Here is a 25,128-nt window from a genome sequence, read left to right as displayed (position 1 = left end):
GTAGTATCCTCCCCTTTCCACACACACTCTCTCTTCCTTCTCCTTTATCTTCTTCAATCGTCCGTCTCTCTTTCTCTCCTCTCTCTTCGCACTTTTCTCATTCTTTTTCTTTTCCTATTGATGTCTCTCTTTTCTCTGTCGTTCTTCTCTCTCCTTCGTGCATTAATGGTGGTTCCTCCTTTTGCTGTCGCAAGCTCCATCTTCTCCTCCCCTCCTCTTCTTCTTCTTCTTTTTCTTCGGGAGGTTTTTGGCTTCAAGAAGTAGCAATTTTGAATCCTCTATTTTCTGTAACCACAACTTCTTCAATGTTGAGTTCATTCATTTTTCAAATGTCATATCTTCGTCTTCTTCTCTCGGTGTCGCTGCTCTCTTCTCCTCCTAGCGATGCGTTTTCGTCATCTCCTCACAGCGTCGCCAAAATCGAATTAATGTTCTGTGTTATTTGTAACGAAAATAGTAATCTTCAATCTGAGAAATTGATAATTTTTTGTGAAGGTTCTAAGAAATTAGGGTTTTATTTTGAACATATGCATCATGTTCTATTCTTCAATTTGATCTGAATTTGTTCTATTTTGTCATTTTGAAGAGGATAATAGTTGGGCTATGTTGATGTTCAAGAGGTGAGAAAGAAAAAGTGAGTGAGTGAAAGAGAGAAAGAGAGAGAGAGAGAAAAAGACAGAGTAGGAAGAAAGATGATGCTATGGCAGTTGTGGTTTAGGTGCTGCAGATAGTGAGTGAGGGTAGGTGCGTGCGTGAGAGAAGAGAATGAGAGTAGTTTGGGAATTTTATGTAATTATTTAGGATATGGGTAATTTTGCTTGTAAAACTTAATTTTTATAGATACACATAGTAATTTTTATCTTCTATGAATAAATATATCAGCGTTTTTAACTTTTATAAATAGAAATTGTAGTTTACTCAAATAAGCACCTGAATTTTCACCTCATACAAATATATACAAGAAGATCAAAGAAAACAAAGTGGTTTTTATTATTTAATTTTTATTTAACTTAATTTAGATAGCTTGAAATAATAATAATATATATAGGAAGAATTTCAAGTGTACTAAAAATATCGATGTTTCAATTATTTTTATCGTTGATTTGAATTATAAAAAAAATATATAATATATATTAATTAAAATCAACGTTAAAACAACTGGAACACCGGTATACCTGATAACTTTCCTCTATTATTATCTTAACCATGGTTAAATTATTTTATAATTACTATTTGAGATGGGTAATAGTATAATTATCAACAACTCCATTCCCGTTGAAGCGCCCTTCCAACTCCTCCATTCTTTTTTCATCACGTAGCTTCAAATCCTTCCAAGCATGTCGTCGACGTTTGTGACAAAAAGCGACAGTCGTCATCTACTGTTCTATTACGCAATTTCTTCTCTTTCTTCAATGCTCTATTACGCAAATTCTTCTCTTTCTTCAGTGTATCATCCTTAACGACGTCGTTGAATTTCCTTCTTCCGTAACTTTACCGTCCTTCCCAACATGGCCAACGCGAACGTCATCTCCTGGTCCTCTCACTTAATCCCTCTTTTTGTCCTAGAATGATTAGTTTGGTTATTAAATTTTGTCATTAAAAAATATATCTTTATTTAATTACATGATGAAACATATATTCATATGTAAAATATAATATAATAAAATAAATCTATTTAGAGTATTTAAAAATATAATTAAAATCAGGAATATACAAATATAATAATAAAATTTATACTCTAAACAAGTAAACATTTCTTTTATCATACATGAATTATTTAAAAAAATAAATAAACTGTTAAAATTAATAACACAAGTTTAAAATGATAAAATTCGACTTTCTCACAAATATTTTTTTATAGTATTTTATTCTTTTAATTTTTAATTTATTAGTACTTTATTATTTAATTAATAATTAAACAAATTATTTTCATGAGAAATTATTTTTTGTATTATCTTAAAGAAGAGACCAATATAACAGTTTAAAAAATAATGTAAAAATGACATTTTAAATAAAAAATAGTTAATATTAAAAATTTTAAATACAGAAGTAAATTGTATAGATATTTAAGATATAAATATGAAATACATGTCTAAAATAAATAAAACAAATAAAAATAATTCTTTATTTCTCGTGAGTATGTCTAAAATAAATAAAACAGACAAAAATAATTCATTATTTCTCATGAGTACTCCCATTTTATCTGTTTTATTTATTTTAGGCATGTATTTTTTCTATCTCTTAAATATTTATATAATTTATTTTTGTATTTAAAAATTTTAATATTAAATACTTTTTATTTAAAATATCATTTTTAGATTTTTTTAACTGTTGTATTAGTCTCTTCTTTAAGATAATACAAAAAATAATTTTTCATAAAAATATTTTTTTAATTATTAATTAAATAATAAAATACTAATAAATTGAAAATTAAAAGAATAAAAATACTATAAAAAGAATACGGTAAAAAATTGGATTTTATCATTTTAAATTTGTATTATTAATTTTAATAATATATTTATTTTTAAATAATTTATGTATGATAAACAAATATGTTTACTTGTTTAGAATACAAATTTATTATTATATTTATATGTTCACGATTTTAATTATACTTTTAAGTATTCTAAATAGATTTACTTTATTATATTATATTTTATCTATCAATATATATTTCATCATGTAATTAAATAAAAATATATTTTTTAATGAAAAAATTCAATATTTAAAATATAAATTTATTATTATATTTATATGTTCACGATTTTAATTATACTTTTAAGTATTATAAATAGATTTATTTTATTATATTATATTTTACCTATCAATATATATTTCATCATGTAATTAAATAAAAATATATTTTTTAATGAAAAAATTTAATAATTAAACTAACCATTAATTATGTTGGTAAGAAGTGATCCACGACAAAAAGAAGGATAGAGTGAAGACGACTGGAGATAGCGATGACGCGGAAAAACAGGCAATGGAAATTCAACAACGTCGTTAAGGAATAATCCATTCAAGAAAGAGATTGCGTGAGAATGCAGTAGATCTCTTGTCACCACGATGCTTGGAAAGACCGAAGTTACATGATAAAAAAAGAATGGAGGAGTGAAGATATCCTTCAATTAGTGGGAGTGAAGTTTTAATATTTTAAGAAATTATATTATTACCCATCTCAAACCATAAATTACAAAATAATCTAACTATGATTAAGATACTGACCAATTAGAGTGTAACACATCATAAAGAGTAACTTACATGTTATTTTAGAGGGGGTTGGGTAGAATTCACCATTTTAATTTGGCTACTTTTTATTATTTATATAGATTTGCATACAACAAAAAAATACCCACACACATTTTTTTTATCTTCTTTCAGTTCTCCCATTCTGATTATAGGTAGGTACACGTTAAAATTTGGAAGGTTGCTAGCTATCTCTATTGCGTTGTACTTGTCAGAGACCAGAGATGCAGAGTGAAATTCTCTCAGACCCTAAACCTAATATAGCAGCTAGGTAAATTAATTTTCACCGCATGCAAAGAATGGTGGTGAGGGACAAAACACATAGACCTAGGTAAATTAATCCGCATTTGTCGTGTGCGGTGTCTTCCAAATTAAACAGTATAGTTTTAATTACATTGGAACGTATGCATGGTTTTCCAGTAACAACTAACTAATGGTTGAGGTTTCTTTTCCTAAAGTGATGCAGTGGCTGTGATTCATCAACGTACATCTGGCTGGATAATTAGATCTTCTTTGTTTTTTCACCAAATGTTGGATATTCTAACAAGATATAATCACACATGGCATGCACGTGGAGACTGTATGTATGTAATTTTTTATATATATGTATTATTTCTTTTTTGACCGACCCCATGCACTGAAGTGAGACATGGATGTATTTGGCATATATGTATGGATGATGTGTGGTTGAATAAGCCCCAGTCTATCGAGAATTGAAGGTTTTTATATGGGGCAGACAAGATTATTAGATGGGATCTTGTGATTGGGGTGTCAAATAAATTAAAGGAGACGTAATATTAATCCCTTACCAGATGTTTTTAACCCGTAATATATATTAGATAGAAAAAAAAAAAAAAACAGATAGGACTATATGTTTTTAACCGATAATTAGAGATGTACATGGTTGGAATTAATTTGGGCCCGAAATATTTTAGAAGCTAATCTAGTATGATTCTATTGAATTTAGAGCAGAGTCTAGATCTAAAAAATATATTCGGTTATTATTTAGGATCGGATCTGAGTCAAAATGAATCTGACTTCATTCGATTTATGTGCACTTTAAAAAAACTAAAAAAGTATATATTTTTAAATTAATTTTAATATTATATTATATTATTTATAAGTTTATTGTTTTATTTTTAATCACACTTGTTGAATTAGAAAATAGATCAAATAAACATTAAATTAAAATTTATAGACAAATTCAAGTTTAAATATGAATATCAACCTCTCAATAACAAGTTTCTTCTTTATAAACAAATGCATCATAAATAAGTTTTTATAAATAAGGTTTTTTTTATAAATTATTGTTATAGCTTTAAAGGTCCGATTTTAGGGATGGCAAAACTCCCCGAGACGCGGGGATCCCTGCGGAGACTGCCCCGAATGGGGATCCGACTATGGAGAATTTTTTCCGTGGGGATGAGGATGGGGGACAAAATTCTCCCGAGACAGGAATGGGGACCCGAGCGGGGATCCCCGCCCCATCCCCGCAAATCCCCGAAGTTCATAAATTTACTGAATTGTCCTTAATAGTTTAATTCTTATATATGTTTTTTAGTCATTTCACACACACACATAGAAACCCAAAACTCCTAATCCTCGGATTTGAATCTTCTAAAGTTTGAATTTTATTTTAAAGAGTAAAGTGTGATTTCTCACCATTGATTTTATAGGTGGGATCAAGAATAAATATGAAAGAGAAACTATTCAAGGATAGAAGATCATACTTTACTCTATAATTTGAAATTCAAACTTTAGAGGATCAAAATCCCTAATCCTCATTTGCATAACTCTTTTTCAATTCAGAAATCCCTAACGCTGTCCATACTCCATCCAACCTCTCTGCAGCCACCCTCTCGCCGCTTTCTCTTCTCACCGCATCGTCACATCTCACCGTGCCTGATCATCACTGCGTCGTGTTCTCTATTTGCGGCGTTCCTTTCCGTAACTTTGTCCTCGTGTCCATTCTCCTCTCTGTTGCCGCGTCTCCCACCTTGTCCACTGCTCTATCCTCTAGTTCGTCATTGCGTTCCCCCACTGCGTCATTTCAAAAGAAATCACCATCTTGTCATTTAGATTTTTTGTATAAAATCTTGTTATTTTTGTATAGAATGGATACTTACATCTCTATTCATATGGAAATTAATAATTAGTTAGAACTATCAGATAGATGGGGAATGGGGTCTCTGTGGAGAATGGGACCCTGTGAAAAATGGGGATGGAGAGCAATATTCCTCCACGGCGGGAAATGGAGGCAGGGAAGGGGAGTAAATTTGGGGGCGGAGATGGGGAGCAGGGAAGCATCCCCCGTCCCGCTCCATTGACATCCCTACCCAATTTTCACCCGGTTTGGATTGATCAGTATAATTGTAGTCCGAAAATATTTAGGTTTTATCAGATTTAGAATTGGGTTAGAGTTTAAAAAATAGATTCAATGTATATTTAAGATTGGATCTGAATTAAAACAAATCGAATTTTACCCAACCTATATACACTTTTATATATCGATAACGTTAAATAGATAAAAAAATTAATAAAATTTATTTTATTTAATATTTATTAATTATTATAAAAATTAATAAATAATAAATAAAATAAATTTTAACTAATTTTAACTAATTTTTTTATTATCAAATATTTCTGTTTTTAACCGGTGGGATTTTGTGTTTGCATGTAGAGGATTAAGAAAAGAAATGTTACTTAATTAAGCTTGTTGATTGCATTGGTGCTAGTGTAATACAAGACTACAAGTGCCTAATGGTGCTCTCATCCCATCTCATCTTTCTTTCTTTAATCTTAAGCGAGCCAACCGACCCCTCCTCCCTTTTTATGTAGATATATGATAGGTCATACATACATCATACATTTATGGAAATCTACATGGAATCATTATTTTATTAGTTAATATATATCGATTAATTTTTTTATTTTTCCGTTATCCTATTTTAGAAGATTTAAAAGTTGAGATATAAAATTTAGAATTTGAAAATAAAAAAAATATGTAAATATATTAGAGTAATTATCGCATTTAATCCTTGAGATTTTTAAAATGAATAATATTAAAAGATTATCAAAATTTATTATTTTTTGTCATTATTTAACTATCAACTCAATTTTTTAATATAATGTTTTTAGTTTAATAATCCAACAACATATTTTATCCCATACTTTTATATATTGATGACTAATTAATTGCCAAAAATAATAAATTATGATCATTCGATCTAGTATTCTTTTAATATCGAATATTTTAATCTCTCAAATTTTAAAACACATAAAACAGTTCAAATATTTATTTCTGTTAAACAATACAGTTCTCTCTAATTTGATTCGAAAGTGAAGTACACAATAATGATTGAAGTGTTTACAAAATTTCAAAATATTTTTGCAAAATTTTAAAATAGTCATTTTAATTAAATAGATTAAATTAAAAAAATTATATTATCTAATAAATCTGATAAAAAAAAAGTAATTTTAAAAATATTGGCTAAAATTAATAAAGTTAGTTGATGAAAAATTAATTTACTAATGAATTTGTTCATTAGACATAACTTTAGGTTATACATACTAACTTTTATTTTTTCTTCTTATATGTCCTCAAACTTTCATTCAGACGAAATATATAATAGTCCTTATATCTATTAAATAATTATTATCAGAAATGTTTGGTAAAATATTTAGCTAAAATATATGTGTAGAATAAAACACTTGTTAAATTGAGTTATTTTTTTTTTTTAACTTTAAAGAACGAAAGTTAAAACAACGATGGCCGTGGCAAGAATCTTACCTCATAGCAGAATAAGAGGAAGCGTTGATTTCTCGTTTCTTTTACACTACACATAGGTTTCGCTAGGTGGACAATAAAAAAATTTAAACAACAGATTAATTTTTTGATTCACCAAAAATTAAAAAAGAAAACCATCTAAATCAAATAACAAATTTTTTTTTTATCTTACCTTTTCAAATTTTAATCTTTCGCCTTCGCTTTTATTTTTTCTGAAAATTCTATCAGCGTCATTGTTTTCTAATCAGCCTTCACCCATCATTGTTCTCTTTTTACTGGATATCATCGTCTCTCCCGACTTCTCAGCGTCATTGCTGTGTCCGTAACCAACTTCCGCACATGTGTCGCTCTCTTCTCAGCCGGACATCATCGTCGCTTCTAAATTCGTGGGCACCATCGCTGCTTCGTCAATCATCTTCCACCAACGTTGCTCTTTTTCTCACCGGACACCAAACTTGCCGCCAAGTTTTTTAGTGCCTTTGCTGGTCGCTATTCCGAAAGGTTAGTTGATGGCTAGGAGTTTAATTCATAACCATCCATGTACTTAGTAAATGAACATCCAGCAAATTTTATTATATTTACTTAAATTCAATCCAAATTAAATGAATATTTTTTTAGAATAAAAATAATCATTCACATACTTATTAAAATAAATATCCATATCCAAAAAAGGAGAAAATTAAAGAAGAGAAGGAGGAGGAGGAGAACCACAACGACGAATAGAGGACAGCGACGAGACAGTCGCAGTGGCGCATGCGAAATGCGCGCGGCGCGATGGCATCACTCGCGCAGCAGCGACACCGCAACAACTCCACGAGAGGGTGGCGCGACATGTAACAATGCCGCCAGAAAAGAGAGGCGAGAAAATAGTAAGACAACAACTGCAGCAGCGACGCTCCTATACACGTGAATGGGAGAGACGGAAGCAACACAAGAAGGTGACGGAAACGGACGAATGTGACTGCACTACATCGGTCTACCGGGAGAGAGGGACAACGGCGTTCCGGAGATTTGTCCCTGTGAGGGATGGCTTTTAGTCTGTGTCACAAAACTGTGTTGCTTCTGCCATTGTCCAAGTCATTTTTTGAATCATGATTGTCCCGTAAATTAAGAACAAATAATAATGTAAATAAAAAATTTTAAAATAATAATTTAATTTATTAATTTCAAAAATTAAATTTAAAATTTGATATTAATTGATTAATTAATTAAGAATTTAAATTTTAAAATTAAATTTTTTTATTCTATTATTCGCATGGTTTATTATATGTGTTGTTTATGTATATTTTCTCAAAGCATTATGATTGATATTTGGTTCCCATTTTTTGACTGTCAAGTCCGTCTTATTACAAGAAGGATACTTCACATTTGGAAGCTAGTAGTTAATTGACTTTTATCTGAATAATTTAATAAAAGTTAACTACCTTAATTAGGGACATAACATTCCCATATGTAGCGGGCAACATTTGACTAAGTGTCAAATGTGCCCTATCTACTCGTATAGCATTAAGAATTCTATGGAATCTGTAACGGATATTGTTGTCCGAGGTATAACTTGTTGAAGACGAGAGCAAGGTACACTTTGAGTGATAAAAGTATTTCAATGCTCACGTCAGACAAAAAAATTTTTGTATGGTGTGTGTATAATATATTTCGGAAAAAAAATCTTACTATTTCTTTGTGCTTGTTCTCTATTTTATACTCTTTTTTTTCTTGGTCACTGCAAAGAATTTTCAATTATTGAGTTATAGAAAAAAAGATGTTTAGGATTTGTTTGGATTTTATTTTTTAAAAAATTTTTTATAAAATAAAAGTAATTTTATATTTGGATATTTCATGTAAAAAATATTTTTATTTATCAATTATATTTAGGTAAAATAAGATAAAAGTATTTTTTTGTTCATGTATTATGTAAAAAATATATTCTTTTAAGAAAAAAGATTTAAAAAAAATAAATTATAACTTTAAAATTTTTTTTCTAGTGATTTTAGTTTTACTATTAAAAATTTGTCAAACACACTAAAAAATAAAAAAAGATATTTTTTCATTAATAAAAAATATTTTTTTATCGATTTAATGACGTCTAAACAAACACTAAATATATCTATTACAAAAGAGAAACGAACTTAGCTTGCACTATAACTGAAAATTAAAATTGACCATTTTAACCAAATTATAGTTCGAAATTAAGACGAATTATGATATTTTAATCAGAAACTATTTTCTACTTTCTTTAGAAATAAGATTCCACTGGAAAACTAATTAGAAGCAAGCTAACTTAAGTCAATTAATTAAAAATAGATTTATTAAAATAATTTCTATTATTTTAATTTTTTAAATTTTAATATCAAAAATAAAAAATTAATTTAATTAATTCATGTTATAATTATCTCCTAAATTTAATGAGAGACCTTATATAATAGGACTCTGTTGAAATTTAGAGTTAATTAAGGTTTAGTGGTGGTATTATTTATTATCCATGAGACCATGGGTTCCCAATGGCAATGATGTAGACTAGTGACTCGGACATTGAGATTCATAATGACCAATAAACCAAAAATGGACCTGCAGGTCATTCATCATATAATTGAGCCCAATTTGTTTCCTACTATTAGAAAACGATGTGCTCTTAGCTGTTCTACTATGCCTTTTGATTTTCCAAGCTAGCAGCTAAGAGAAGAAAGTTGCATTGCATGCATTATGTTGCTGAAACTTACAATTGCCCATAATATTATTAGTAGTAGTAATATTCATGTAGAAGGAAAAATACAAAACTATACATATCACACCAGATCATACCCCATAAATTCGGTGTAATAATGCTACACTTCTGATACAAAATAGGACACTCTTGTATTTTCTCTATTAATATTATATTATTAGTTTCGTTACACATTTAATTTTTTTAACAATTAAGTTTAATCAAATTGATCCAAACTAATAAAATTCATTTACATAATGTGTACTTGAAATTACATATTTTTTCGGCTTTTTTTTTTATTTTGCGTGTTATTTCTACTTTCTCATTCTTTTTTCTATTGATGTTGTTGTTAATGTATTTTATTTTTATTTCTTCTTTTCCTCTTCTTTCTCATGTTATTGTATTTATTTATTTTTTATTTAATTTTTTCTTCTATTTTTTTAGTTAAAAGAGTGAAATGAGAAAAATAAAATAAAAAGAAGAAGAAGAGAAGAGGAGGGAGAATTTTAAATTTACATAATTTATGAAAAAAATAATACCAAAATTTTTTAACAATAACAAAAAAAAATTTAATTTTGTGTTCTCACAATAAAATAGAATTATCTCTTTATAGTGTTGATTTTGTGATAACGGTACTAGTTTGGTGTTATTTCATAACTCATATTGATGATTTTTCTACATTTAAAATTTACATACATATGTTTTTGTAGTTAATTTGAGTTTTGTTTATGTGCTTGTTTTGAATTGAGTTTATGTATTGTCATCATTAAGTAATTGCAGTGTCATTTTGAGTTAAATAAGGTGCACTTAATCTCGTTTACTTAAATTTGATGTAATTAAATCATACAAGAGAATTGTAGTGGTTTTGCCGTCATTTAAGTCATGTTCACGACTTTTTCTTAATTTGATTTCTCTTCCTATTTGTGTTCCTTATTTTTTAGTAGAAAATATACAAATTTAGAATAAGGTGGAAATTTAGGTACAGTTAACTTCATGTAAAGTTGATAATTGAGAGCCGTTAGATGAAAATTTAGTCAAATCAGTCAAATTATTTAATGTCTTTCAACTATCAACTTCATGTGAATTTAACTGCACATAAGTTTTCACCTTAGAATAATCTTTGTAAAATTTTTCAATTTTTTCAAGTGTATTAAAAATCATTCCAACTTTTGGTATAAACTGCTCATCTACATCACACAAAAACTACAAAATACGAAAAAATTATAAGCACGATGCCATTGTAAACTAACAACAATAACAAAATTATTTATATTCGTAATCAAAGAATTTTATCGGTTCATTGTTAAATAGAAATCGATCACATAAAAGTAAAAAAAAAAAGCTAACTAATTTTAGTTAATTTTAGTTAGTATTGAATATATAACATAAGAACCAAGAATATCAATCATAAAATCATATATCAAAGTAACTACAACAAAATATATAGCACCAAAATTAATTTTACTTGCACCAAATTATGTTTTAAATAATATCAAAATTATCATTAAACGTAACAAAAATAGATTAATCAAAAAAATAATTCAAAACTCCTAAATTCCATTCAAATCCAAATTCTTAATTATTAACATTTATTTTCACAAAAAAAATTATTCAATTCATATATAAAATCATTATACAAACATTACCTACTCACGAACAATAATAATAAAAAAATTAATCAAACCGCATCGAATTGATTCGATTTAAAATAATAATCTAATTTGTTTTGATTAAACTGATATAAACTTATACTATACATTGTTTTTAAAAACGAAGCTGTTATACAATTTTAATTTTATTGCTTGATTTTTTAAAAAATTAAAAATATCACAAAACAACTAAAAATTTGATGAAAAATGAATTTAGATAAAACAATATTGATTGTAAAAGAAAAAATTTGCAGAAAAAAATAAAAAAGAAAATGAAAACACAATGAAAGAAATCATTTACGTTGAAGTAAAAAATCAGTTAATTGAATGATTAATATAAAATATAATTTAAAAATATTTGTTAATTTATTGTTGATTAAACTTCTATTAATTATCTAACGAGACCGTATATATTTTTTGTGGCTACTCCAATAAAAATTTTACAATTGTCATTATATAAATATACTTCATTTTAACTATTAGATGATAAATTATAAAACTTGATTTTTATATATTATAAAAATATTATTTTTATTTAAAATATAATTAGATAAATAAATCATATCTTTTAAACAAAAATCATCAAAAAAATATTTTTGACATTTTCATTAAAATAATTTCATATATATTTATTCCCATTTCAGTTCGGTGGTGTATTTATTAAGACCTCATTATTATCGCTAACTGAATGCAAATTGGAATTTGGAGTGGGTCCATTTAGGAGCTTTCTCTAAAGTAAAGTCAGCTGGAGCCAGCGGTGATGATGCATGAACTCAACTTCTAAAATACATATAAGAAAAGTGTAAAGAGTAAATTATAATATGAGTCAATTTAAATTAATTTTTTGTATTTTTTATTTTAAAATTTAAAAAATTAAGATAATAAAAATTATTTTTTTATAATAAACTACTTATTTTTTAATTAATTAATTTTAGTTGGCTATTCTCTTAATTAATACCCTAACGCAATCGATACATATATATAAAGTAACTAATTTACACATAGATATTCTTGTGAAGGTAATAAATAAAATAATAATTACTCAAATTAATTTTTAAAAAAATTTAAATAGAATTTTTAGATTTTAATAAACTTTTATTAATTAGAAGTCTTTTAGAATTATTTGTGTCGAACATATTAGTCTTTCCATCGTTTTTAATTAAATTTTAATATATATATTGAATAAATAAATTTTTAACAGTACAATTTTATTATAAGATAATTAAATTAAAAAAATATCAATATAAAATAAATTAATCTCATTTAAAATAATAAAAAAATCTATTTGACAAAAATAATTTTTAAAAATTTATAGAATATAATTTATTGAGAACCAAAGTGGTGTCTAATTTAAAACTTTTTAAAGATCAATATAAATATTTATTCTAAACAAAATATGAGCACGTGAAATTATTTAATAATTATGTCTTAATTATTATTTTTATAATAAAAATATCTTTAATTACATAACATTAAATATTCTCATTATAAATAAAAATAATAAGGAAACAGACTCGCATGCTATCCTATGCTTATTAAAAGTTTAAAACCAACCTGTACAAGTCCATGATTGCATGCACGTTTGTGTTTCACAAACGTCATCTATGTTCCCTCATTGCTCAGCTTTATATATATATGCGACCCTACCGACAACTAGATCTTAAAATTAGCTAGCGATATATCTTGTCATTTATTAAAACAATTTAATTTTAACACATTTATCCAATTTCTATGTATATATGTTGACATTTAAATAAGGTTAGTCTATAACAATCATCATAAAAAACCTTTAAATAAAATTCATTTAGTAACTAACAAGAAATTGTTATAACTATGAAGTGTGACATGGTAGCCACGTACGAAGAGTAGTAGAGCTAGTTTAGCGCCAAATTGGTGGGCCTCAAAACTCGACATGAAAAAAGATGAACAGAGAGCTTCTTTTGCCCCCTCCATTTTTGGACATGAAATTAATAATTAACAAATTAAACCAATCAAAATAATGGGAACCTTTGTTATTAGCGTCTTCTTTATTTCTCGTCATTCCCCATTCCTTCTTTGTGTTGTGGACGGTGCTGCCTCCACGAACCCAACCTCCCTCCTCGCTCGCTCGATCCAAAGAAAGATCTGTGATTCAATAAATGGGGATACTATATGCGATGGTGGCGAGGGGGGAGGTGGTTCTGTCGGAGTTCAGCGCCACTCCCACGAATGCAAATGCCGTAGCCAAGCAGATACTCAACAAGATCAACAATCAACAAGGCGCCACCATCACTTGCGACAGCAACGTCTCTTTCTCCCACGATCGCTATGTCTTTCACGTCAAAAGGACCGACGGCCTCACTGTTCTTTGCATGGCCGACGATGCTTTCGGAAGTAAATTCAATCATTCTCATCGAATTCAAGTATTATTATTCAACGTACTAAAAGTTTGTTGCGTTGCATGCAGGGAGGATCCCGTTTGAATTTCTTGAAGACATTCATCAGAGATTCGTGAAGACATACGCGAGAGCGATTCTGTCAGCTCCGGCGTATGCCATGAACGATGAATTCTCGAGGGTGTTGAGCCAACAGATGGATTATTACTCCACTGACCCTAACGCTGACAGGTTGAACCGTCTCAAAGGTGAAATGTCTCAGGCAAGTACCTTCCAATAATTCATGCATGCATGCATTCATTGGAGCCATTGATAACTGTTAAAGATTGATGATATAGGTTCGAACGGTAATGATTAACAACATTGAGAAAGTGTTGGAGAGAGGTGGGAGATTGGAAGTGTTGGTTGAGAAGACATCAGCAATGAACAACAATACTGTTCGTTTCAGAAGACAATCCCGCCGTTACCAGAATAATCTCTGGTGGAGTAATCTTAGGCTCAGGTAATACAATACCCTAAATTTGCTTGCATGCATTCCAATTATTCATCTAATTTGTTTTATATCGTTTTATTCAGGGTTACATTTATTATGATTTTCTTCATCGTCATTTACATTGTACTGGCGTTTTTCTGCCACGGTCCATTGTTGATGTCATGCTGGAGATAAGATCTCAACTCTCAAGCCTAGCTTATTACTCTTCATTCTTATATATAGTTGCCTACCTCATTGTACTGCTGTCTAATGTGTATTGGGGTCTGGGGATGCAGTCATTTCCAGCCAACATGTTACCATTATTATATACATATAGGTTTGGGCATCTTTTTGAACCACCTTTCGAGTATTGCGGGTCGCTTTGTATGTTAACGTCACTGACACAAGGCTCTGGAGGAACATTTTTGTATGTAATTCATACCCAAGCATTTCAATATGCCAATTCAATTTCTTTGCTTTTGCATTTTAGTTCCATTGTTGAAATAATCAAAGATGATATACAAGAATGCAAAAGGGAAACTAATTCTAACAGGAAAACTCTATCATTATTGTAACTACTCTCTCAAGAAAACCTTTTTTTTTGGTTCCAAAGATTACTATTAACATGATCGAGTTATTTGAAACCAGAGGGAGAACAAATCAAATACTAGAAACCTTGTTATTATAATAATAGAAATCCTTGATTTTGTTTAAATTTTACACTTTTCAACACGATGAATGATGTCTACCCAGTGTCCAAAAGCAACCTTGGACAAACAAGGAATATGTACACAGATTATGGAAAGAATTATTTTAATTTATATGATAGTATATTGTAATCCCTAAATACAGAACCGTCGAAACGAAATAATGTAGAACCTTTACAATAAGGTGAATCGAGAGAAAGTGCTATCTAATTGAACTCATCAACGGTGAGCCAATCATTTGATTCATCTTCCGAATCCTTACCTTTTGAATGAATGGCCTTGTGCCAGCCACCACCTCTCGAAGAACCTTCATGCAGCTGAACCCAGTCACTTGAACCATCAGGGGATGAACCCCTTCTATCTTGTGCCTCCCTATGCCCTGATATTCTATCAGAGCTATAACTTTTATCATCGTCTAGGTCACTGAACGAGACATCTTCTTCATGTTGAAGTTTTGCATGAGAAGAAGCCAACGAAGTAACATCGATGTCTTTGTCTTCCAACCAGTTTTCAGTAGTACTACTGATCTCATCAACTTCTAAAACCTTTTCTGCATTTGTAAACTCGGTCACTATCTCACTTGGCTCAGATGAAATAGTCTCTCTTACAATGCCATCCCTACCATCTTCATTTGTATCTGATGCAGTCCTTTGTTTTTCACACACTCCAGCCTCCGAATCTTTCTTCTCTTCAAGTTTCAGCAATAGGACATCTCTTGCTTCAACAATCTGAACAAAAGAATTGGAATAAACAGAGATGATATAGCAGAACAGAGAAATGTTGCCACCCAAACAAGTAAACCTAGAGTAGAAGAGAGAATTTCTTCAAATTTAACATCAATCACATTAAAGTTGGGTGCAACAGACCAAATAATCTAGAAATCTTTGCCATAAAGGAAACCAAATGGCACACACTGAAACAAAAGAAGAAAATTGTTGTTATCTTCTACGGTAAACTGGTAATTTATAAAAAAAGATAACCAGATGATGCAGAGACTGGCAACATATACAGGTTTGGAATTCACCCATATATTATATAAAACAAAAGCTGCTGTAAAGAATTGAAAAAGAAAAAGATGTACCAAAAGAAGGAGAAGAAGAGTAGGATTACTCCAATTAAGCAGGTTAAGATATAATAAAGAACCAATCCAACTAATTAGCATGCACCAATAAAATTCACATCAATACTAGATTCATGTAACTATGACATTTTGGCCAAAGTAGAAGTAGATTCATGCGAATCAATTGAATGTAAGAACATGTTCAATAAACATGACTTGCCTTGGGGGTTGATAGGAGCTCAAAATCATGCTGGTTTAATCTCGGAAGTATTAACAAAAAATAGATCATCCAAAACTTTTCCACATTCATGTAACTGCAGAGGTTCACTCTAAGTGCAACAAATTCAGGCACCAACTGTTCTATAGCCAAAGCATGTTCTCTCTGAGAATTGGACATGCTGAAATCTGCTGAGACAAGTCAATTTTCCGTATATTAGTGTCAGCCAATCACATTATATAGTGAAATCAAAATAAAAAGAGACTTTTTGGGTTCTTTTACTAACGATTAGGTGACCACTTTAGACTCTATATTGACAAGGGTGTCAACTAGTTTCACAACATGGAATAACGTCTTTGCAATATGTATCGCAGCAATTACTCCTAGAGTTCCACCCAATCATAATTCTAAGGCTAGTTGATTACAAATATTACAACAATATACAACAATGGAGCTTTAATATTCGGTTTCAGTACAAAGAACAGCAAATTCTGTCATGAAGGAGCAGCAACAGCATGAAGATAAACTAGGTTATATACGCTTACCACATAAGAAACATAAAGGTGCAAAACATATAGGTTTTCCAAGATATATGACAAAATGAGTGATATGAAGCGATTTCTCTCTGCTCAATTCAACTTGATCAGGATTCAGGACTCATTTAATTGTGAAACTTCGAACTACGTGAAACTAATATGTATCTTCTGGAACAGATTAAAACGTCAAAAATTAATAGGACAAGCGAAGAATTAATCCATCAAGCAATTACAATTCACAATCAGAGAGAGATAGAGAATCATGATCTTAGCAAATAATCAAACGAAAAAAAAAAGGAAGGGAAGTTTGAAGTATTACCGTGATGGAATGGCAAGGGGAATTCAGTCCAACAATCAGGTCGCGTGGAAATTTCCTTGACGAAACGAACAACCTCCTCCGTCGTACCAGGCACCGCATCGCCGTCGCCGCCATCGTCACCTTGTTGTTTGTGGTCGGGCTCCAGCTGCAACAGCTGAGAGGCGAGTTTGGAGATCCCCGTGACGGCTCTGTTGGACGAGAGAAGCGATAGAGAGTTCTTGAAGCTACCGCTGATCTCCTCCAGGTCGTTCCGGATTCCGGTGAGAGCCTGCGACGGTGGCGAAGACGAGGAATCAGCGGCGGAAGAGGAGGAAGAGGAAGACGGCGGTGGAGCAAGGAAGTTAGCAACGCCGCGAAAAATAAGGGAGATATCGTCCTTGACGGCGGAGGCGCTTCCGCCGTGGCTGTGAATTTCAGGATCAGGTGGATTGGACTTGAACAACCAAGACATTATTAATAATTATTACTAATATTTTTGTTTTATTTAATCGCTAATATAATTCCCTTCAATTGCTACCTAATTGTGCGGAACAGCTTTGGGACTCAAAGGGAGTGGAATGGTTTGAAGTTCATTAGAAGAGAAGAGAAGAGAACAGAAAAGATTGGAAGCTTGGGTTTCTCTGTTTTATTTATTTTCAGCTGTGGCTTCTAATGTCATCATATTAATGTGGAAGGAATATTCACCCCAAATTGAAGTTAAAACTACACTAATTAAAGTATTAAACTCTGACTCCTTTTTTGGTTCTACTTGTGTCACTTTACTAATAATGATATAATTTTCTTTTCATTTTTAATTATTTTGTTAAGCGTACATCAAAAAATAAAAATATTAAACAAATATAAATATGTGTAAATATATATAATTGATTAGACTACTAATTTTTGTGTTCGCATGATATATTTTTGTTTTTCTTATTACTTAGTTCTTACTTCCTAAACAAAATTAAGAAAAATGATAATATTTTATCTTATTTAAAAATTAGAAGAATACGTTTTAAAAAATAGTGTTTAAATATAACTATATCCATTTTATCCATAAATTTGAAATTTTAATATCTTTTTAAATTAGTATATCTAGTCACACCAATAATAATAATAATAAAGTGTGTATCTTAGTACAATCCTATGTTCAAATACGTTAGTTCAAAGATTAAACTATAATGCGTAATCTTCACTATTGAACTAATGCGTAATGTTTTCTTTGATTGATTAGACTATAATGCGTAATCTTTAGTTCTTCACCTTCGTGAAAATATACAATGAATTGTTGCTTTTATTTATTATTGTTATTATTATTTAATTTTATTTGTGGGGTTTGATAGTTGATACACATCATTATTGAATTTAATCGCAGTTCACAGTCACAGTCACTTTCACTTGGAGCAAAAGCGTTTCCATAAGGGTAAACTTGAAAACTACACAATTGTCTCTTCCCGTTACACCTAAAACACCAGCATATTAATATCCACTACTAATCTCTGATGATAGTTCAAGCTCCAATTACTTAAATTTCAATTCAAAAATGAATAATCTTGCGAGTCATAAGGCTATAATTTCATTTGGTGAACATAATAAAATAAAATGAAATGAAAAGAAAAATAAAAAGGAGTATTTATTATTAGTTGGTATAGTCAACGCTTATAACTCATTAATCATTAATAAGGATAAGCCACTGGAATTGAACAATTGAATTAGTGATGAAGAATTTAATTAGTATATATATAAAAGCTGCTAAGTTTAAATTTCGTTACATAAATAAATAAACAAAAAAAAACTAAAAACCCAAACAAACAAACAGTTATAGTTATGCCTGTTCGCATACCATTAGCATTAGTTAGTTAGAACTTAGACCTCACTTGATGTAATAAAAATTGATCCCATATGATATGCAACGAACACAAAATTAATCTCATGTTTTTCATTCCATTAATACAATAAATAAACAAAAAAATTGACACAGAAAAACGAGAAAGACACGGCCTCAAACATGACTTATTTTTATTGGATAAACGTTGCATCAACAAATCACATATGAATATACTTCCCACCTTATACAGAGAATGGCAACCGAACTCAACTTACCATGATCAATCAGGGACAAAACAAATTTCAAGTGGTCTGAACTCTGAACTGAAAGCTGATTAATTACCCTTGTACATAAAAAATTATATAACCAAAACCCTCCCTCCCTTTGCTAATTATTTAAAAAGAATTTTCACTCTAGCTATATCTATGGCACACGGGACATATAATACAAATCTGTCTATTTTTCATGTCACCCCAATTTCAGAATTGAAAAATCGAGTATCCATATTTCTTCTTCTTGAGCTTTAAGGATTGTGTTCCAGAAGAAATGACTAGATGAGGCCTGTATTATATGGATTGTATGATTGAACAGGCATACCTGCGCCGTAGGGATGCACAGCGACGGCTCCATACGGATTTCCGAAAGGATTTCCAGAAGGCTGTTGTTGGGACATCATCATCATTTGCTGCTGCTGCTGCTGCTGCTGTTGATACATGTAAGCCTGGTGTTGGTTCGACATAGCTGCCATCTGAACTGAAGGTGGAGCAGCAACTGTATTCGATGCGTAGAACGGATCGTGCATCGTTGGTTGCATCATGGCTCCTGCCGGTGCCTGCTCCCATGGGTTATAACTGACATTCTGATTGTTTCTCCGGAGTGCATCGTCATATAGGCTGTCTAGTGTAAGCTTGTCTAATCCTCCAGCCTGATTAGGCCATAGGGTCATAATTAGTTAGCAGAGTAACAAAAGCAGAGTGCAAGCAAAAGGTTTTGTCTGTGTTTTCAGAGGTTCATACAAATGTCAAGAAAAGTAGACAAAAAAACATACCAGTTTGCTAGTTGCTGTAGCACTTTCGTTTGAACTAGGAGTTGTAACAAGTGCCAATTCCCATCCTGTAGTTCCATTTGCTTGATTTGGAACAGCAGATGTTGTTTGATCAGCTGAAATCACCATTTGCAAAGGCATATCCAATTAACACCAAGATATTTAAGGTTTTCTTTTCAAATAATGCAAAACATCACTATGATTGAAAAGAAAACCAGTTCAGTTCACTTCCTCTATGAATCTATCCATTATTTATTTTCAAGGTTCACAAATGCATATCAACAAGATTTTGTCCAAAAATGTGTTTTTTTTTTTTGGTGGGGAGTAGGAAAAATTACCAACGGGAACAATGGCCAAGGCCAAAGCATTTTTGTCTTCCAGCTCTGCAGCTGCTGGAACTGGATCATCCAAACTCTAGACAGTAGGCAAAAAGGAGAGAAATTCGTTAGTGTAGCCAAGGAATCATTATAAATAAGCATTTACCATAAGATATATCCGCAATCTAAGTTAAACGAAAGAAAGGGAAAAGACACCAAAAGGGAAATCCCAAAGTAATTACCAACAAATCAGGTGGTGGTTGTACTGGCGCTGGATGTGCCGGAGGTTCTTCCTCTTTCACAGGCTCAGAAGGTGGAGCTGCAGGGGGTGTAGGTGGACTTTCCTCCTGCGTTTCCGGTGTCTTTTTGTATTCAATAGCCAAAACTTCTTTTGGAGACGCAGTTTTATCATTAGCCTGCGTTTAATAAACATGGAAACCTGGTTGGTCAAATATATTTACAGAAAGAACTAATTTAAAGCAGACCTCTTGATGTTTTATCCATACCTGATCCTTGCGAACCACGATCCCCTGTGGAGCATCTTTGACATACTCTTCCATGGCTTGCAGAAATGATGTAGGGGGCTTCATATCAAAAACTAGTTTACTTAGTATCATATTGTGTAAGAATTATTGAAAACACCCAGCTAAAGGGCAAATGGCAAAACCATGCACGATGCAAGATCAAACTAACCAGCTCAACTTTAATAAACTTCTCTCCACGTCCGATATCAAGATTACGGCATATTTCATAAAATTCTGACAGTCTCTCAGCCTGAATTCATATAAAGAATGTTAAAATATGAATGACTGTCATGATATACAATTTTAAGGGGAAAAAAGAAAGAAGAAAAGTTATCCGTAAGTCTAAGAGATACCTGCTGCCCAACCCTCCGATATATATCAAGTGCTTTCACAGCATCACTGCGTGGCATCTCAAAGAACTGCCAGAATAGTCTATTAAATACATAGGTAGTCAAACATCAAGCTCCAAATCCAAGGAAGAAAACAACATACCTTATCAAGCATATTGACTGTGCCATCACTAATAGCTTGATAAATTTTCATGCTTTCCGAGGCCACCTATTAGCAATATAAAATATGTTCAGAAAAATGTGAAAGGAAAAACTACTGATGAATGCAGTAAGATTATAAAGTTGATCTACCATTGAGAGTGCTAACTGAATGACAAAGTTATTCACCGCTGCTCCTTGTGGCTGCACAACACAGAAGTCAAAACAAGTCATGCCATTATAATGCTACCAACCTTGTAAACTTTTGTTAATTCAAATCAAATCCACTAGTTGTGACATGTTTGGGTTGAAACCCCATCTGATGTGATCTTCATGGATCAAAAGTCTACCTGGCAACCAAGAACCCGAAAGAGGAGTTGTTGTAAAGCTGGCAACTGCACTAGCAATTCAGCAGTATCCAAATCTTTGGTCCTCTGACAAAATTTACAAATGGTAATTTTCTTTAAGTCTGTGTTTATATCAAAGTCAGAAGCATGTACTAAAGTATGAGATGAGATAGCAACCACAAATTATATCATCTTGTAGCATGTTTTTATTGAATAATATTCTTTAGAAAACAGCATTCAGATTATGCAACTACACATGTTACCAATCTAATCTTGTAAACAATAAGCTAGAAAACAAAATAACAAAGTAATAAAGCCTTTTCACTTACAGGACGCTCTGCCTCAATATCATACTTCAATACACGGAAACATTCCAACCTTTCCTCCAAAAATAAGGCATAAGTGCGGACCCATCCAGAATAATCCCAGGCTGAGCAGTGAAACACAAATTGACAGCTAAAATGTCAATAATCGTAATTGCAAGAATTAGGTAAAAACAATGACGGAGAGAAAGGCAAGCAAAGGCACCGTTTGGACTCGAATCATCTTTAAAATGTGACATGTTGAGCATATGGCTCCTACTTCTTCCATAGTTAATGAGTTCTTCATGAAATGTTGGATCCACTTCTCTTAGAGCACGGTGAATAACAATTAAAGTTTTCAATGCAACCTAAAGATGAAGAACTTGTCAATCAGCCAAAAAGAAAGTGATAAAATGCACACCCCCCATGTTTAACAGTGAATAAAACGAGTTTGTGAACAAAAAATGATGAATAGGCAAACAGATAACAAGTTCATAATGGCTTCATCACACATTCCCAGAGATTTTTAAACATGACAAGTTTATTATTAGACAACAAAAGATTTAATCAACCATATCTTGTAAAAGTTCCACAACTTTATGACCGATTCACATACCGCCCAGTTATGTGTCCTTGATAATCGCCTGGCAAGAGCATGGATGCAATAGGCAACATCGGCACGAGGCCTAGTAGCTGAGATCGCAGAGAATATAGCTGCAAAGGAAAGCACAGAAATACAAGAATAAAAAACTTAACTAAGCAAACTAATATTCCATTTACAAACTCAGATTATGCAACAGATGGTATACACATACATAAGTGGCAAACAGACCAAGGTAATTGTTTCTATTAAAAAAATTGAGACTTTTCAAAGCAGTCGTAGCAAGAGAGAACAAACCTCTAATATGTTTCTCTTTCGATGGGCGTTCAACATGATTGGTGGCCCTAACTATAGCAATGTCCAATTCCTGCAAAATACAACAAACTAATTTAGAACACAGACAAAAACATGTGATCGGATGGAGAACATCTCATCCAACAAACTATTCCATTGATTTCTACCTTGTAATCACTGTTGACTTTAGCTAAGGAAACTGTGGTGGTATCCTTAAGGGCTCCAAGTGCTTTTCTAATACTGTTCTGCGTGCCACCAGACATTCTCAGATTCTCTCCCTTCTTCAGTTACAAAAAAATCCCAGCTACAGCTCTGAAATTGAACAAGGTTTTTGAGTCATTCCCAAATCTAACTCCTTTAGTCGAGAAAAAAAGAAAAAACGAAATATAAAAACATAATAAAACTTATTTTTTTTCCAAAATTGAAAGAAAGAGCAAAAGAAAAGGAAGCACCGAATTGGAAGAATATAAATATAAATATAATGATGAACATGTGTTAAAATTGAAGTAGAGAAGCTAGGTGTTAAAACTCAAAGTAATGGTTTCAGATCCAAGTAAGGAAGGAAACAATGATGAGAATATAACTCCCAAAGTAAGAAATGATAAACGTAACTACGAAAATTGAGAAAACGATAACCGAACAAAGATTGTGAATAAGACGACGAACATGAACAAAAAAACTAAACCATCACAGCAAGTTATCTATAGCTATCTATATTTTTCTTAAAAGAGAAGGAAAGAAGGCATTGTTGAGCTGAGTGAATTCACGTGATGATACGGCGTAGGAAAACGAAGAAGAAGTGCAGAAGATGAGATGAGTTGAGAAGCAGAGAAAGGAGGAGGATGGATCTAACGGAGAAGAGGTGTCGATTTACCTGAACAGTGAAGCTGAATCCACAAGAAGAAGAAGAAGAAGAGAAAAAAAATGGAGGAGAGAAAGTGTGAAGAGAGAGAAAGAGAGGACTGTTGTGAGACCAGAAGAGAGAGAGAGAGAGAGAGAGAGAGAGAGAGAGAGAAGTCGACAGGCAATATGAGCTTGGTTTGGTTGGTCGTCGGCGTCGCAAAATATAGAGTAAAGCGATAAATAAATAATTATCTGAGAGTTTATGTTTTTGATAAATTCATTTTTAAAAAATTATTAATAAATTTTTTTAAATAATAGATGTAAACACATTATTTTTAAATTAGTTCCTGTAACTAAAATAAAAGATTTTAATTTAAATTAACTTATTTTTGTGTGAGTAAAATGACTTACATACATATTTATAAAAATCAAAAGAATAATAATTTTGTAAGAAAATGTAATTTCTAAAAAAATGTTAAAACATGAAATATATAAATTTAGTGATTAATTTTTTTAGTACATAATATATTTATAGTTAAAGATATTAAAAATATAACTCTTTGTATATTTAATATTTTTACTTTTATCTTATTAATGAATGCTTTTAACACATTTGTTAACAGAAAGGGTTAGGTTAGTTTAGTAATAATAGCAGTAGAAGGACAAAAATTTGCGTGTTATTAATATTAAAAATAGTACAGGTATGGGCAATGTATCTAAATGTGTGTCAGGGAAATACGGCAATGTAAGATGGTGTACTAGTTTGTTTGGTTTGGGTGTTTGGGTTGGGTTGGGTTAACTTGGGATTTGATCCCCCACAATTCCCTCATTCTACCTTTGTCTTTACATTCTCCTTCTTTTTCTTTTTCTTTTTCTTATTTTTGTTTTCGTCTCTTCTATGCCCACCTCACAGTCTATTCAATTTTTTGTAGGTACATGGTTCGGTCTAGGTACATGGTTCGGTCTTCTCGTAAAATAATGAGTCACTTGTTTTTTCTCAAGTGGAAAGTAAAATAATGAGCAGCTTACATTTGCTTAAATATATATTGATGATTAATCCATGTGTATATTGTAAAAATGTTAAATTGACTCATTTTTTTGAATAATTATCCAAATCGGATATGTGTAAAATGAGCACGATAATTATGTGTTTATTGGAGATGTCACATTTATATAGATCATTAGATTATATTAGATAAAATTAAAAATAATATAAAAAAAAAGTATTGATGGACTCTAATAAATACAGAATATTTTAGTACAAAATTAAATGTTTTAAATGATAATACTTTAATACACAATATTTTAAATAACAACGTAATCTCTTTATTTTTAAATAATTAAATATAAAATATATAAATACAAAATATATGAGTATTTTTTATTCATTAAAATTAATTATTATGCAAGAAAATTTTTATAATATTAAAAAATTATATTAAAATAATATTTTTAACTACAATATAAAAAAATGAAATAATTAAATTT

At 30.8% G+C, this 25,128-nt stretch overlaps 3 protein-coding genes across 4 annotated transcripts; 1 reads left to right on the top strand and 2 right to left on the bottom strand.

Moving 5' to 3' along the window:
* Positions 1–13,453: 13,453 nt before the first annotated feature.
* On the top strand, positions 13,454–14,675 carry LOC107461881 (vesicle-associated membrane protein 711-like). The gene is made up of 4 exons (XM_016080441.3): positions 13,454–13,759; positions 13,833–14,023; positions 14,100–14,263; positions 14,338–14,675. Exons 1-4 carry the CDS (start codon positions 13,525–13,527, stop codon positions 14,426–14,428), a joined length of 681 nt encoding a protein of 226 aa, XP_015935927.1. The 5' UTR covers positions 13,454–13,524; the 3' UTR covers positions 14,429–14,675.
* A 210-nt stretch (positions 14,676–14,885) lies between these two features.
* Positions 14,886–17,729, bottom strand: LOC107461868 (uncharacterized). 2 transcript variants are annotated; one of them, XM_016080424.3, is made up of 3 exons: positions 17,073–17,729; positions 16,221–16,408; positions 14,886–15,668 (listed from the first exon to the last, which is right to left on the bottom strand). In XM_016080424.3, the coding sequence occupies exons 1-3, from the start codon at positions 17,521–17,523 to the stop codon at positions 15,147–15,149; spliced, it is 1,161 nt and encodes a 386-aa protein (XP_015935910.1). In that variant the 5' UTR covers positions 17,524–17,729; the 3' UTR covers positions 14,886–15,146. The 2 variants fall into 2 exon arrangements, with proteins under 2 accessions (XP_015935910.1, XP_015935918.1); XM_016080432.3 differs by having other exon boundaries at positions 16,221–16,405.
* Positions 17,730–19,044: 1,315 nt separating this feature from the next.
* Positions 19,045–23,829, bottom strand: LOC107461857 (putative clathrin assembly protein At5g35200). Its single transcript, XM_016080413.3, has 16 exons — positions 23,672–23,829; positions 22,965–23,109; positions 22,801–22,870; positions 22,519–22,616; positions 22,129–22,270; positions 21,930–22,030; positions 21,604–21,687; positions 21,407–21,457; positions 21,258–21,323; positions 21,119–21,184; positions 20,935–21,015; positions 20,748–20,825; positions 20,484–20,657; positions 20,263–20,338; positions 19,928–20,040; positions 19,045–19,804 (listed from the first exon to the last, which is right to left on the bottom strand). Exons 2-16 carry the CDS (start codon positions 23,058–23,060, stop codon positions 19,430–19,432), a joined length of 1,671 nt encoding a protein of 556 aa, XP_015935899.1. The 5' UTR covers positions 23,061–23,109; positions 23,672–23,829; the 3' UTR covers positions 19,045–19,429.
* Between the last annotated feature and the right edge of the window lie 1,299 nt (positions 23,830–25,128).

Source organism: Arachis duranensis, chromosome 1 (genome assembly GCF_000817695.3).
Source record: "Arachis duranensis cultivar V14167 chromosome 1, aradu.V14167.gnm2.J7QH, whole genome shotgun sequence".
NCBI classification, from domain to species: domain Eukaryota; kingdom Viridiplantae; phylum Streptophyta; class Magnoliopsida; order Fabales; family Fabaceae; genus Arachis; species Arachis duranensis.
Note: the sequence above shows the minus strand (reverse complement) of the source record. Positions and strands in the feature narration are given on the sequence as shown.